The sequence below is a fragment of the Nicotiana attenuata genome, unplaced genomic scaffold (genome assembly GCF_001879085.1).
Source record: "Nicotiana attenuata strain UT unplaced genomic scaffold, NIATTr2, whole genome shotgun sequence".
Classification (NCBI taxonomy): Eukaryota; Viridiplantae; Streptophyta; class Magnoliopsida; order Solanales; family Solanaceae; genus Nicotiana; species Nicotiana attenuata.
This window is the reverse complement of record NW_017675722.1, coordinates 8,697-25,608: the sequence shown is the minus strand read 5'-3', so window position 1 is coordinate 25,608 and position 16,912 is coordinate 8,697. Positions and strand designations below refer to the sequence as shown.

Sequence of the window (16,912 nt, the reverse complement as noted above, 5' to 3'; positions counted from 1 at the left end):
CGCATGTGTTGCATACGCAATACCTTAACGGATAAACGTACCGTTAAGATATAGCACATTGAACACATGCGTTATACATAAATTAATTATCAGTTGATTTTGTTACCTATTTTTGTGCTTTGAGTCCAAAAAAATAATATTTTGGTTCCGTACTCCAAGCGAAGGGAGTTAGGCACTAGCATATGGAGCTGCTAATGACAAAATGTTTACCACTCTCCATCAACTGACCCTCCTTAGCCCATTTATGTTGATTGCATGTGCCTATTCGACCTCGTACCTGTTCTCTGCTTCCCCTTAACTAATTGATTGGTTCTTTTCCTGAAGAGAAGTCTTGTCTCATGGTGTTTCAAAAGGAAAGTTGGAAAGTAGTGTCCAAATTATACTTCTCCAGTCTCCACAAATCGCACATGCACATAATAAACAGTGAAAATCCCCTAGGTGCATCAGTAACTCTTGCATTTATCAGATAAAAGATTGAAAAGAACCAGATTGGTTTACTCTGCTCTGTGTTCTGCTGCAACAACGTTCTTTCCTCCAAAAATTTCAACATGAGTCATCTCCATTTTTTCTTCTTTCCTCTGATGGCTCATGGCCACATGATTCCTACGCTTGATATGGCCAAGCTCGTCGCTTCTCGTGGTGTTAAGGCCACCATAATCACCACACCTCTCAATGAATCAGTTTTCTCCAACTCTATTCAAAGAAGCAAGCAAGTGGGAACTGAAATTGACATCCATTTGATCAAATTTCAAGCTGTTGAGAACGGCTTGCCTGAAGGATGTGAGCGCCTTGATCTCATCCCTTCCGATGACTTGCTAAGCAACTTCGCCACGGCTACAACTATGATGCAAGAACCATTTGAGTAGCTTCTTCAAGAATGCCGCCCCAATTGTCTTGTTTCTGATATGTTCCTTCCTTGGACTTCTGATAGTGCAGACAAATTTAACATTCCAAGATTGGTTTTTCATGGCACAAGCTACTTTGCACTTGGTGTCGCTGATAGCATCAGGCGTTATACGCCTTTCAAGAATGTCTCCTCTGATTCTGAAACTTTTGCTGTACCAAATTTGCCTAACCAGATCAAGCTGACCAGAACACAGTTATCCCCATTTGATCTAATCGAGGAAGAGGAAAGTATGTCCCCAAAGATAAAAGCACTCAGAGAATCGGGCTTGAAGGGCTACGGAATTGTCTTCAACAGCTTCTATGAGCTTGAACCAGATTATGCTGAACATTACACCAAGGTTCTGGGTAGAAAAACAGGAGCTATTGGCCCACTTTCTCTGTGCAACAGGGACAGTGATGATAAAGCTGAAAGAGGGAAGAAATCCTCTATTGACAAACGCGAGCGCATGAAATGGCTTGATTCGAAGAAACCAAGTTCCGTCGTTTACGTTTGTTTCGGAAGCGTAACGAATTTCACTGCATTACAACTGCACGAACTCGCTATGGGAATTGGAGCTTCTGGACAAGAATTCATTTGGGTTGTTAGAACAGAACTAGATAACGAAGATTGGCTGCCTGAAGGATTCGAGGAAAGAATGAAAGAAAAAGGTTTAATCATAAGAGGATGGGCACCCCAAGTACTAATTCTTGATCATGAAGCTGTGAGAGCTTTTGTCACTCATTGTGGATGGAATTCAACGCTGGAAGGAATATCGGCAGGGGTGCCAATGGTGACATGGCCTGTGTTTGGGGAGCAATTCTTCAACGAAAAGTTAGTGACTGAGGTTTTCAGAATTGGGGTTGGCGTTGGTTCGGTTCAATGGAAGAGAATAGCTAGCGAGGGAGTGAAAAGAGAAGCAATATCTAAGGCAATAAAACAGGTCATGGAGAGTGATGAAGCAGAGGGATTCAGAAACAGAGCTGAAGGGTACAAGGAGATGGCAAGGCAGGCAGTTGAAGAAGGAGGATCATCTTACTCTGGATTAACTACTTTGCTACAAGACATAAGTACATATAATTCGACAAGTAATTAAGTAACGAAATTATTCCTACCAATCCACTAGTATAAGTCCATTTAATCGTTGTTTCACTTTTTCTATATGCTTATTTAATCGGATAAACCTTAATGTTCTCTCAAACTTAGATTTTTTATCATGTCTTGATGAACATAACATTATGAGAAGAAGAAACATCAGATTTGAGAAGCCTTACGTGTTACGTATATTTATATAATGTGTACAATAAGTGCAAGTATCTTCACATCAAATCAAACCATAAACTCTAATGTTACCAAACTCCGGTGTTTCCTTATAACGTGTACATTACGTAGAATATTGTTAAAGTTCTCATACTACTACAAGCTTGAAAACTAACAAATGGTACATGGAGCATTGGGGTACCATCCATATGGGAGCCCCAGCTTACAGCAAACGTTCGATACACAGGGAGTTCAAACTCTGTAAAGGAAGCTCGATTTGGTGAAACCAGCAGAAATAACCAGATATGAACAAGGATTCCAGACAGATGTCTTACTTCGATTTGGAGCTCACGAGGATCATGTTCTTGCTTACCAGCAAATACTCGGGCAAAGTAATCCCCTGCTTCCCCCTTCTCCCAATGCACTTGGCACAGTAGGAAGCCAAGGACGACAAAATGGAAGAGAACATATATTATAATACCGTAGCGTCAAGACTTGACATGAACAAACAACTTTCCCGCTGGAACCCAGGCGTCATTGTGTATCAATAGTACGTTTTATTTGTAGAGCAGCTCTAACAACATTGCCCCTTGTGATAATCCCAACCTTCACATTTCAGTAAACAGGGCTTCATCAGAAATTAAATGCTGCTGGCAGATGCACTAAAAATCCAAATAAAGAGAAGAAGAAGGCAAATTACCAGTTTGCCATCAATATCAACAACAGGCAGCCGACGGTACTTCGTTTGGAGCAACAACCTAAAATCAGCAGGAATTTATCTCATGATGTCAACTTTACAGTTAAATCTGCTAAATGAATAATCCAGATTCTCATTTAGTGATTAGCAAGAATACAATAGTCCAGCGGAAGGAGAAAAGATTAGCAAGAATCATCTGCCTTAAATAACATGTCTCTTGCAGCCTTCCCAAATGGAATAGGTATAAAAAAGAAAAAGGCATTAAAAGGAATTTGAATAACCAATTGCACTAGCTAATTGGAACCTTATTACAGCTAATGAAAATACAAAAGCTTGTTCAATTACCTCGCAGCATCTTCAAGGTTGGTGTTTTCACGGACAGATAATGGAGTCGGTGTCATGACATCACCAACAACTTTTCCATTAGTTTTGCTCAGTAGCTTCTGAACCTCATTAAATGTCTGCAGAATGAAAGCAAGAAACGTAACAAGATAAAGAGGGAGCTTAAACATAATTTCTAGAATATTGTACACTACATATTGACACCTAATCTCTAGAAAACTTTTTTTCCCCTGAGAGAGAGTACTCTCTAGAAAACTCAACCTGGATGTAATCATAACTCCACCCCCAGAATGAGAGCCAAACTCACAAATAAACTCTGGCCTGAATACTTGTTAATACCTTGCACTCGCCAAAAACTATTTCTTAGCATGATGACTTAATTCTTCAGGTCCTATTAACAATCCGTGAATGTGGCATGCAAAGTCAGATTAAACTGGGAATGTGCTTAGCTCAGAAAATGATTCACTGATGTTTCAGCTAACTTTTTCAAAGAAAAAAAAGGAATCACTAAATATGATCGTAGAGCATTCTTCACATCAAAACTGTGTCCTAAACTATTATCTCAGCTCACAGCTAAAACAGCAATATAAAATAGAAGTGCAAGCATAAAACCATATTACAAACCACAAGAAGTAAAATTAAGTAATGAAAATTGTTATCTACTATAAGAAAAAAGATTATTACATACCGTCCAAGTACTGTCAACATCAGGAAACAGATTTGTGTCAGCTTGGCCAGTTCCTAGTAAAACATTTTAAAAAAAAACAGAAGAAGAAGAAGAAGAAGAAGAAGCAGTAAGAGAAATTGCAGGAAAACGGTGTAACTTCTATTAATGGATGGGAACTGATACTTCTAACAATGGTTCAACTTAAGGAAGCACACAAAGAAACGGTAAGCACACCTTCATCAAAAGTAAACTGGTTAATATATCTCACTCATCATAGGAAAAAATTTACATGCATGATTACAAGCTAATTATTAGATCTCAAAGTTCTCAAGTAGTCAAAGCAGAATAAATCACAAAATAGGGACCGCAAGACTGATCTTTTCTCCTTCTCTTAGCCCCCCTCACCTCTCCCTCTCTACTTCTCTCTTCCTCTTCCTTTTTCCCTTCTAAAGGCAGAAACCTCGCTTTTCTATAGCTAAAAAAGAATTATTGGATACCACATTGCCAGCTCAACCATTATAGACTTGCTATCCTAATCATAGGTAGTCCAGCATGCACTTTTTGCTGCAAATCTGAAGAGTGTGTTATGTCCTTCAAAAACAAATTCTTCAATAGTCAGCTGAATTTTAAAGCTGTAGCTAAAGAGTACGAACAATGTTGAATCTGAACATCAATCATCATTAAAGCAAGCCTCAACTAATTAAGGTAAACGTCTGCTGATGCATTCAATGAAGAACTAATGCTAAAGGACATTTTAGAATTTAGATTACAAAAGCTTCCTGCTGTACGGAGCTATTTCTGAGCTATCTCTCGAATACTTGGTCAATAAAAGGTAAGTATTGTGTTTAAATAATGCTTCTATTAGTAGAAATTGTCCAGACAAAAAAGAAGTTTCATGTTAGCTATATGGAGGAGGGAATTTCAATCGTACAGTAGAATGCACCAGCATACAGGAGAGATCCTACAGGTTTGCTTCTCTATCAAACAAACCCTTGATTTTGTTTACTCCTAGATTATTATAGTTTCAAAGCACTATTAAGTGTTATTTATGTCAACCCCTTTCCCCAGGATTCCGATCATATTTTCACCAACAAAACCTGAAAAACTAAAGCACCAAAAGACCTGTCCGGATCTGTCCAGGTTTAGGTGCCCCATTAAACGAGAGGAAGAAACCCTTGCTTGTTTAACATTACAAGCCTCGTTAAACGTTCAGAAGTCACATACCATCCATGCAGTCTCAGCAGTATCTTACGTGACCCTACCAGAATAGGAATATCATCCTTGACAAGCTTATGGATTCCTAGTTCCCTTGAAGACTCGATAGTTTTATTCATAATAGTGAGCAACTCATTGAGAACTTTGGAAGCTTGCTTTTTGAATATGATGTACACAATATCTTTTCTTATAAGAGTACAACAACAACAACAACTACCCCAGTATAATCCCACCAAGTTGGGTCTGGGGAGGGTAGGATGTACGCAGCCTTACCCCTACCCTGGAAGGGTAGGGAGACTGTTTCCGAATGACCCTCGGCTAAAGAATGTGAATGATGCCCTGATAACAAGTGATAGCAAGACAAATAGTTAGAAAACTAAATCGGAGATAACAACAAAGAATAGCAAGATAGTACCGATAACAAGTAATATCAAGATAGTATACTTAGACAGATAAGTCCAAGGCAGCATACGAGAATATGACGAAGTCCTGCTAGCAAACTACGGAATTACCGAAGGTAAGTAGTAACAGAACAAGACACGCGGCTATAGCAAACTAAGGAAAAAAGGGTACCATACTAGCACTAATACTATCGAAATAGGGAAGACCAAGAGGAAACGCCCAAATACCTACTAACCTTCCACCCTAATCTTCCACCTCCACACCCTTGTATGTAGGGTGATGTGGTCGGAGAGGTGAAGGTGTGCCATGTCCTGCCTGACTACCTCACCCCAAGACTTCTTAGGTCTACCTCTACCCCTCCTCTCACCTCCCAAGGCCAACCTCTCACATCTCCTGACTGGGGCATCTGTGCTTCTCCTCTTAACATGCCCAAACCATCTCAACCTTGCCTCACGCATCTTTGACTCCACATGGGTCACTCCCACCTTGTCCCTAATAACTTCATTCCTAATTCTATCCACTCTAGTATGCCCACACATCCATCTCAACATCCTCATTTCCGCTACTTTCATATGCTGGACATGTGACTTTTTGACTGGCCAACACTCTGCCCCATACAACATAGTCGGTCTGACCACTACCTTGTAGAACTTACCCTTAAGTTTCAACGGCACGTTCTTATCACACAAGACATCGGAAGCGAGCCTCCACTTCGTCCATCCTGCTCCGATACGGTGAGCAACATTCTCATCTATCTCCCCATTCATCTGAATTATAGATCCCAGATATTTGAAACTTTCCCTCTTGGGAATGACTTACGTATCGAGTCTCACATCCCCGCCCGCCTCCTGGGTAACACCACTGAACTTGCACTCCAAGTATTCTGTCTTGGTCCTGCTCAACTTGAAACCCTTAGATTCTAGAGTATGCCTCCAGACCTCCAGCCTTTCGTTAATGTCACCTCGCGTCTCATCAATCAGGACTATGTCGTCCGCAAATAACAAGCACCAAGGCACCTCCCCTTGGATGTGACGCGTCAAAGAATCCATCGCCAGGGAAAACAAAAACGGGCCGAGTGCTGATCCCTGATGCAACCCCATCTCAACCGAAAAGTAGTTTTCTTATAAGAGTAGTGAAGTACAAATATTATCCTTGATATTTAATTTTTTTTTTCTTGAGATTGTAAAAATAAGAAAAATGTGATGTTTAGATATTTACCGATTCAGTAGTCTCCACTGTCAAGAAAATTACCTAATCATAGCTACTCTATTATTGCTCATGAGCATCACTTAAACATGCTCAGCACCAGAATACAGCATTTAGAGAAAGTTCCAGAAGAGTAATAAGGTTGCAAAAGCATAAATTTGTTCACAGACCCTCAATGATACCTGATATAGAGTCAAGTGCCAGTAGGTCATAATCAGAAACAACGCCAACCTGCAGCAGAGTGTCATCTTCTGTCATTGCATTTTATAACTTGATCTAAAAGAGAGCATTATTATTATTTAAAAACAAAGAAAAAAGAAATATTGTGGGAATCAACGGTGCCTCTCATACTAGCTTAAATTACTATTGAGACACAGTCATCGGTAGATAAAACAAATATGTCTCACCAAAAAATATTTTTGTTATAACACGGTTATATTTCTCCAAGCCCACAAGGAAGAACGGGAAACATACTATAGATCTTGCCTTTCCACCAATCCACCACGACAGCTTCTCTACCCCCAACCCCACACCTATCCTGGTCCAGTTATTGCAACAAGATATCCGTGAGCCAAATTGAGAAGTTAGCTAGACTAACATCTCTGAATTGCTGCGCTGATCATAATTTTGTCCTGGTAGTCTCAATTAGCAATAGGGTTTCACAGACCATGAAAGCTCCCCTTTCAAAGGGAACAAGGGAGAAGTGGAGAGCCCAGGCCAGAGTACTATGGTGATAAATGAAGCATCTTTCATATGGGATCCTCCAGACATATCTCACCTTTTATCTGAGAATTAAGTTGCTTAAACAGTTTGAACAATACCTAGTCAGATTAGAGAAGTCAACAGAACTCCTATTGGACTAGCCAGAAACTCTCCTTCCTAAAGGGTAGCCCGGTGCACTAAGCTCCCGCTATGCGCGGGGTCCAGGGAAGGGCCGGACCACAAGGGTTTACTTACCCTGCATTTCCGCAAGAGGCTGTTTCCACGGCTTGAACTCGTGACCTCCTGGTCACATGGCAGCAACTTTACCAGTTACGCCAAGGCTCCCCTTCAAGTAACTCTCCTTCCTAGTTTTAAGAAAAAATGCATGTGTATTAATTGATTGTCCGCATAAATTTTTTCAAGATGAAAAGATGATAAAAGATATGACATGTCTTTTGAGTTCACTGATCAGGAGAGTTGCCCACAACCTCTCAGCTCATTGTTTCTATATCGACGTGGCTAACATGAAACTGCATGTTGCAAATTGTTACAGCTTACACTTAGCCCAATGAAGAGGCACCCTGGCACAAGGTATCATCTCGATTACGGGAATAAACTTCCCTCTGATCTGTTCATGGAAGACGCCAACTATGTGAGGATAATTGCCGCCACCTATGCCCCACAATAAGGACAAAAAATGAAGGAGAAACCTATCACATATTAGTGATCCCTTGCTAATACTTTTTCACCCACAGAAGATCAAATTGTCCTTGTTTGCATTGTAATGACCAATGAGAATATCAAACGCAATCAAAAAGGAAAATTGACATCTTCCCAGCACTTATGGAACCACTTTACGAGATTGCAAGAATTTTTTTTTTTTTTTTAACTAAGGTAAATGATTTTATTAACAATGGGGAAACCCCGACATTGTAAGAATATAATCTCTTTATCGGAGCACAACTTCAAACTGAAGGATAAGAAATATGCAGCGAAATAAAATGGAAATACTGATCATCCGGGTGGATTATGTAGGCCATTAACATAAATGTTTCCAAGAAATGATGGAAGTTAACTAAGAGGAATTACCAAATTCCAGTCATTGTCAATTACAGGAAGCCCAGTAACTCTCTTTTCCACAAGCATCTCAAGGGCTGCAAGATCAAAATGCAGAAATAAAGGAAAACAGAATTATTAGCATGTTTCCGCTTCAATTTATCAAAATATATATTTGTGTATATATGTTTAGACTTTAAACTGGGGAATCAAATCCAGAAGTACCTTCACCAACTTTAGTTGAAGGTTTTACTACATGTAAATCTTCTTTCCCAGTCATAAAGTCACCAACTGTGTAATGTCCGTCTCTTGGCTGAGAAGTGAAAAGTAACTCATTAGGTTGAGCAAGTCACAACATTGGAGAATTACTCCTACCAGCCAAACTAGCAAAATAAAGAAACTCAGCCATGAATCTTTTCTAATATAATTTTCTTAAGAAGAAAAACTAAGACCTATTTCTGTTGAGGGATGCTGAGTTGTATATGAGCTGGCAAATTAGTTAGTTAGTTAGTGCTAATGTTAGTAATTAAAGAGTCAGTTATGTTTGTATATATAAGGATGTACAGTGTATTGTTACCACAGTGAGTGAAAATAACAAATCATTTTTTCAGAAGCTTCTTTTTCCTCTGTCTTCGTCTTCTCTCTTCTGCATCTCTCTCACCATTGACGGAGCTTTCAAGATCTTAACATGGTATCAGAGCTGTGACAATCGATCGGAATTTCGCTCACAACTCACCTAATTCTCGAAGCTTATTGCATTTCCAATTTTCTGCAGATTTGTGAAGACATTGTTCCAAAGTCACATATCGCAAAGCTAGGGTTTGAGTTTCTGCCCAATTTCAGCTAAAATGGCGATTGAAGACGGAACAGGAGTCACAACTACAGGTAATGAAGCTAAAATTGACCACACACACCCACTCTTTGTGCATCCGTCGGAGACTCCGGATTCAATTCTAATTCCGATCCAGCTCAAAGGATCTGAGAACTATGGACTATGGCGAAGGTCGATGCGTATAGCACTTCAAGCCAAACGGAAATTAGGCTTTGTTACCGGAACTTGTAGAAAGGAACTATTCGATGATGAATTTCATGAGCACTGGGAAACATGCAACGCAATTGTCCTTTCATGGATAATGAACACAGTTGCACCTCATCTATTCAGTGGAATTGTCTATGTGCACACCTCGTAAGGGAAGATCTGCGGGAGCGTTTTGACAAAGTGAACGGAGTGCGTATATTCCGGTTACATCGGGAAATTGCAACAATTTCTCAAGGAACAAACTCTGTTTCTATGTATTTCACGAGGCTGAAGGAGCTATGGTCAGAGTATGATGGTATGGTACCTTCTCCAAATTGTGGATGTGCAAAATCCAAGGAGAATGTAGAACATTTCTTACAGCAACGTTTGCTTCAATTTCTCAGTGAGTTGAACGACTCATATGACCAGGCGAGGCGTCAAATTCTCATGAAAACGACAGAACCAACCTTGAATCTAGCGTATGCAATGATTATTGAAAGTGAGAGTCAATTGACACCAACATTTAGGGTCAATTCCACGGTAGAAGGGAATGACATTACAGCACTATGGAGTGCAAAAGGAGCACAACAGAAACCAAAGAGGAACTTCAATTTATTTTTGTAAATATTGCAAGTTAAAAGGTCATGCCAAGGAAAACCGTTACCAATTAGTTGGATACCCTCCAAACTATAAAGGGAGAAAGAAGAATGGGGCATCTGACAATAATGTGATCTCATTTGGTAGACAATTGGACCAAAACTCTAATATGATTTCTGGCCAGCATTATCCCGGGGGTTACAATCCTGGAATCTACCATCAAGGTTACAAACATGGATGTTTTCCTGGTGAAGAGCATCGTGGTTCAAATTTTGTTGGTGGCAACCAAGGTATTGCTACACATGACCAGAGTCAAGGAATGTTGAACAATGTGGTTGCAAGTCAAAGTGCAACAAATCTGAATGCAATTCCAGCACCTATGGTCTTCACTCAAGATCAATATAACCAAATCCTGAAGATGCTGAACAAAGGTAACAATACTGAAGCAGAAGTAGCAGCTAATGCAGCAGGTATTGTTACTCCCTCTCCTGCTAACGATAGGAATGATAAATGGATTGTAGATAGTGGTGTTACAAATCACATGGTGGGAGACAGTAATATGCTCTCCTCAGTTAATAAACGTGAGAATCAAAAGGTGTTATTACCTAATGGCAGTAGAGTCCTCATTACACACATAGGAAGCTCTGAATTGTTGCAAGGAAGCATTCATAATGTTTTATGTGTCCCTGAGTTCAAGTTTAATTTGTTGTCAGTAGCAAAATTGACAAGAGAGCTGAGATGCTTTATGGCATTCTATCCTGACTTTTGTCTAATGCAGGACCTTCACACTGGGAAGATGAAGGGGATTGGTAGGATGGAAGAAGATCTGTATCACTGGCACTCAAAGAATAAAAGGTCATCATCATTTGTCCCTTCAGTAATCCTAACAGTACATGATGAGGAGGAGCTATGGCACAAAAGGCTTGGACATGTCTCTGGAAGGATATTAAGACAGCTTTCTTTAGTTAGAAGTAACATGAATAATACTAAGTCTTGTACTGTATGCCCTCTAGCTAAGCAGACAAGAGTTCCCTTTCCTATAAGTAATAGTAGAGCTGCAAAGCCTTTTGACTTGATACATGCAGATGTCTGGGTCCCTATAGGGTTCCTACTTTTGATGGTTGTCAGTATTTTCTTACTTTGGTGGATGATTGTAGTAGAATGGTATGGATATTCCTTCTACATCTGAAGAGTGATATTAGTACTGTTCTTAAGGAATTCTTACTACTTGTACAAACTCAGTTTAATGCATCAATAAAGGTTTTTAGAGATGATAATGGACTGAGTTTTTAATTCCTTCTGCAAAGCTTTATACAGTAATGCAGGGATCATACATTAGGTTCTTGTGTTCATACTCCCCAACAAAATCGGGTTGTTGAACGAAAGCATAGACATATCCTAGTGGCCAGAGCACTTAGATTTCAAGTAGGGTTGCCCTTGAGATTCTGGGGTATTTGTGCTGTCAATGCTGTGTATCTCATTAATAGGATACCATCTCCAGTATTGGGAAACAAATCTGCATTTGAAATTTTCTTTGGCAGACAACCTAACTTGAATCATTTGAGAGTCATAGGCAGCCTATGCTATGCAACAATCGCTGGAGCTAACGGGGATAAGTTTGGTCCAAGAGCTGAAGCAGCAGTACACATGGGATATTCTAGCACACAAAAGGGGTACAAGTTATATAGCCTTTCACGCAAGGTGTTCTTCATATGCAGAGATGTTGTCTTTAAGGAGGATGTTTTTCCTTTCAAAACATCTCAAACACCAAATGCCTACAGGATTCCTGCTTGTCCTGCACCCATGCCTCATATGGATTTACCTTCAGAGTCATCACCTACTCAGGATAATTCACCTATTGTACAACCATCTTCTCCAAAACCCAGATTTAGCCCAGAATCACTTCCTGGCATACAGGATACTCCTGAAGCACCCAGTCCAGTACTCTCATCACCTGGACATTCCACACACTCCTGTGATTCAGCAACAGATCATACATCACATAGTGACCTTCCTACTGTTCCTCTTCCACAACCCACGAGAACTGCTAGAACTTTTAAACCTTCAGGATGGTTGAATGATTTTGTGCATGGTCCACTACCTAGTCTCACTCTTCAGCTTCTTGCATTTACCCCACATCTGACTACATGTCTTACACCTCTCTTTCAGCTTCCTACCTTGATTCCATTTGCAATTATTCAGTCATCAAAAAACCAGATTCCTATTTAGAGGCTCTAAAAGATGAACACTGGGTTACAGCAATAAAGCAGGAGGTTCAAGCATTGCTTGATAATAACACTTGGTCCTTGGTGGACTTACCTGCTGGTAAGAGGGCCATAGGATGTAAGTAGGTATACAAGGTGAAGTATAATGCTAAGGGAGAAGTAGAAAGGTATAAGACTCGTTTGGTGGCTAAAGGATACACACAACAGGAGGGGTTAGACTACCAGGAGACCTTTTCTCTTGTAGTGAAGATGGTCACAGTCAGAGCTGTTTTATCCATGGCAGCTATGTATGGTTGGCATTTGCACCAGATGGATGTCTTTAATGCTTTTTTGCAAGGAGATTTGGTGAAAGATGTTTACATGGTGCAGCCTCCGGGTTTTGCTAAACAGGGGGAATTGTCCAAGGTATGCAAATTGCAAAAGTCCCTATATGGACTGAAGCAAGCATCAAGATAGTGGAATTTGAAATGGTCTGAGGCTCTTTTAACCTCTAGTTTCTCCCAGAGTCACCCTGATTACTCTCTTTTCACTAAGAAAGTTGATGGCCATATTGTGATCATTCTTGTGTATGTGGATGATCTCTTGATCACCGGTTCTTCTGTCTCTCTTATTCAGGCCACTAAGGCATTACTTTATCATCATTTCAAGATCAAGGACCTGGGGAGATGAAGTATTTCCTTGGCCTTGAAATAGCTAGAAGTAAATCTGGGATTTCTGTTTGTCAAAGAAAGTTTGCTTTAGACGTAAGCTCAGACCTGGGCTTGGCAGGATCTACGCCTGCAAGTACACCCTTGGAAGTCAATCAAAGACTCACTAGTGTGGCATATGACAAGGGTCTTACCGCAGCTGATGCTACAGAGGTAGATGAGGCAATAGAAGATGCCACAGGTTATCAAAAACTGGTGGGCAAGCTCCTATACCTCACTATGACTAGGCCTGACATAGCCTATGCAGTACAAAACTTAAGCCAATTCATGCGTTCACCCAAGAAGTCACACATAGAGGCAGCCTTAAGGGTAGTCAAGTATCTCAAAAATGCACCTGGTTTAGGGATTTTATTATCTTCTAGAAGGTCTAATGAGCTGACAGTATTTTGTGAAGATGATTGGGCTACTTGTCCTATAACAAGAAAATCAGTCAGTGGTTTTATTGTCAAGATTGGAGACTCTTTACTCTCATGGAAGTCAAAGAAACAGAGCACTATATCAAGAAGGTCAGCAGAAGCTAAATACAGAAGCATGGGAACAGCAATTGGAGAAGTGGTTTGGCTAGTGGGACTGTTTGGAGAACTGGATCTGCGGATTCAACTGCCAGTGAAGTTGTTTTGCGATAGTAAAGCAGCCCTTCAGATTGCAGCGAATCCAATTTATCATGAACGAACAAAGCACATAAAAATTGACTGCCACTTCATTAGAGAAAAGATACCAAAGGGATTGATAGAAACAGCACATGATTCAGAGTTACAACTCACAAACATTTTAACTAAAGGTCTTGGTCGAGCTCAGCATGATTTTTTGTTATCCAAGCTAGGAGTGTTCAACTTGCTTACATCACATAACTTGAGGGGGAGTGTTGAGGGATGCTGAGCTGTATATGAGCTGCCAAATTAGTTAGTTGGTGCTAATGTTAGTAATTAAGGAGTCAGTTATTTTTGTATATATAGGGATGTACAGTATATTGTTGTTAGCATAGTGAGTGAAAATAACAAATCATTTTTCCAGAAGCTTCTTTTTCCTCTGTCTTCGTCTTCTCTCTTGTGCATCTCTCTCACCATTGACAGAGCTTTCAAGCTCTTAACAATTTCTCTCGAAACCAGGTACCGTAACAGAGAGCTATCTCACCTTAAACGGATCAGCATAATCAAGAAATTTTCATTTTACTATGGTTAATGTTTGTCGACACGGTACAATAAACGAGTGTACTATGGCCGTTAGTGACCTAAACGGAGAGCTTCTGTGTGTAAATCCGAAACATAACTAACGAAAATGAAAACACTAAAACAACGAATAGCAAAGGGGACACTTACAGGCTGAGAATTCGAAGTAGCAGCAGCATTAGCAGCGGAAGAAGAAAGAGACGCCGGCCGTAGAGATGTAGAAAGTTTCGCTTGAGGTAAACATCGACGAAATTTAGCAACGGATGGATCTCCTGTAGGGGGGCGGGTGGAAGAAGAGAGCATATACGGCAAAAGAGGAGAATTGAGGACAAAAGTCGGAGAAATTGAGCTAAATTTGAGAATGGACTCCATTGGAATTGAAGGATGTGGAAAAATGTTAAGTTTTGGTTGAATTGAGTTGATCTGATTCAAAGAAACCGCATTGCGCGGTTCCAGTTGTGTGTTTGGTATGCTTGATTAGAGAATTGTGAGAGAGAGAAGAAGCGTCGCTTTTTGACAAACCGAATAAAAAGCGTGGCGTGTGAGAGTTTCTTTTTTGCTTTTTTTCTCAATCACGCCGTTAGTCCGTGACCGTGACTCCGTGAGAGTTGAGCCACACAAACCGCCAAAGTGGGTCGGTGGGAAGTAGGAACACTGGATATTTACTCCGCCCGACCCGCCCGCAGTCCTGGAATGTTAAATCACGTGCCCCGCTCTTTTTAGTATTAAAAAAAATAGTTTTGTTATAAATATTATTTTATTTATCATGAATGTCTGTATTATAGAGAGATGTTAGGGTTTGTTACTGAGTGGTTAAGTCACTTTTTTCATAAATAAAGAGTTCTATTCTATTGTAAATCATCCCAAAATCAATAAAAATTCTCTTTCTCTACTTTTTTCTATACTACGCTTCTTCTTTTTTTTATTGTTTTATAACACGTTATTAGCACGAGCCTCTAACCATTTGAATAGAAGCTTTGGGATTGAGCATAATGATTGTCAATAGTTCCATTAACTTCCTTCATGATTAAATTCTAGATTTACGGTAAATATTTTACTTTATTTTTCTCTTTTAAATTCTTGACATTCTATAATTTAATTTTAAATAGAAGCAAAGACGATAAATTTTGATAGTAACTCTAATGGAGTTTGAAAGAAATTGTAACCACCCAAAGTGGTAAAATTTCTATGTCTTGCCATGATCAAATTCATGTATGATTGTGGGCAAAGAATTAGAAACTCGTCCTACTGAATTTGCTTCATGCTCATTCCCTTAAGAGAATGTGGTAGCAATATGTAATAAGTCTGAAATAAGACAAAATTATTACCGTGAAGGTATCAATGAATGTGGACGTGGCAATAGACGAAATTATAATCGTCATCATTGTGGTAATGAGAATAATAAGGATTCTTAAAATAATCCTTCACTGTGTGATATTTATCATCGATTTAACATGAGATTTTGTAAAGCCCGTATAGATGACTATGGTCCATTCATGATGTGAATATGATAACATGTGATTTATGAATATATATATATATATATATATATATATATATATATATATATATATATATATATATATATATATATATATTTTCATTCTTGGAAGAATATGAACGTGCTAGTGGTAGTGAATATACCACACTCACCTCTAGAAGGAGGTTTGAGAGGAAAGAAAATAATGTCATTATTATGGCATAAATGGTCATTGGTCATGTACTTATTGTACGCCAAAATATTTTGGCATTGTGATTATTAAAAGACAACGATAATGCAAGAAACAGATCTTGCATATAATTTTGACCATAACCATATTGGTATAACTTTCTCTTTAAAAGAGATATTCACCATATAGATGTTGATGAATATATGGTACTACAAAATGCNAGAGCCAATATACTATTTTGGAGAAACACAATTGATTACCAATAAGGTATTATGTTGTAGTAAGTCTCAAAGAAACTTATTCAGTTTCTAAAGTATACGCGAAAGCGGTTGATTATATTGAGACTATAAATAAAAGAAAGATTTAATATCTTCTATTACTACAACTTGTAGCGGGGTAATATGTATGTGAAAAGCTACCCGCTTTATTCTCAAATGTCACGACCCAAACCCCGCATTGGTCGTGATGGCGCCTCTCGTGAAGACGAGGCCAGCCAACTAACCCAACTCGTCTTTTCAAAAGTAGTTAAACATAATTAAACATCTTAAATATGACTTAATAGTATTAATTAGCGGAAATACAACCCAACACAACCCTAATCGGGGTGTCACAAGTCACGAGCATCTATAAGAATGTAATTACATTTACAAGTCTAGAAATATACTGAACAAGAATAATGAATAACATAGAAAGAAACGGTGCTGCGAACGCTGGCAGACACCTCGCTAGACTACTACAGCTCTGCCTCCAAACAGCCAATACCCGCTACCGGGTGAATAAATACCTGCAACTGCACACGAGGTGCAGGGAGTAAAGTGAGTACTCTAACTCAGTGAGTAATAAAGGTAAATAACAACTGAGCAGTAAGAAATCACGTAAAGCAACCAACATGCTCTATAGAAGCAGGGTACAATCCTTTGAGAAAACAGTGAAGCTGTGAAATCTTTAGAAATATATTGGCTCAGTTTAAATCTCTTTTGAAAATGATCTTTTCAACAGTTACGAAACGATTTCAAAACAGTGAGTGCTGATAAGCACAGAAAAAATCCGCCTCTCGGGCATAAATACCGCAGTATAACAGGTAAAAAGGCAAGTA

The 16,912-nt window shown here is 39.3% G+C and overlaps 1 protein-coding gene and 1 pseudogene across 1 annotated transcript; one reads left to right on the top strand and one right to left on the bottom strand.

Moving 5' to 3' along the window:
* Positions 1 to 458: 458 nt before the first annotated feature.
* Positions 459 to 2,112, top strand: LOC109220374 (annotated as a pseudogene).
* Positions 2,113 to 2,142: 30 nt separating this feature from the next.
* Positions 2,143 to 14,689, bottom strand: LOC109220375 (CBS domain-containing protein CBSX1, chloroplastic-like). Its single transcript, XM_019384840.1, has 8 exons — positions 14,297 to 14,689; positions 8,656 to 8,743; positions 8,464 to 8,528; positions 6,855 to 6,903; positions 3,871 to 3,923; positions 3,186 to 3,301; positions 2,844 to 2,901; positions 2,143 to 2,749 (listed from the first exon to the last, which is right to left on the bottom strand). The coding sequence occupies exons 1-8, from the start codon at positions 14,516 to 14,518 to the stop codon at positions 2,678 to 2,680; spliced, it is 723 nt and encodes a 240-aa protein (XP_019240385.1). The 5' UTR covers positions 14,519 to 14,689; the 3' UTR covers positions 2,143 to 2,677.
* Positions 14,690 to 16,912: the final 2,223 nt, after the last annotated feature.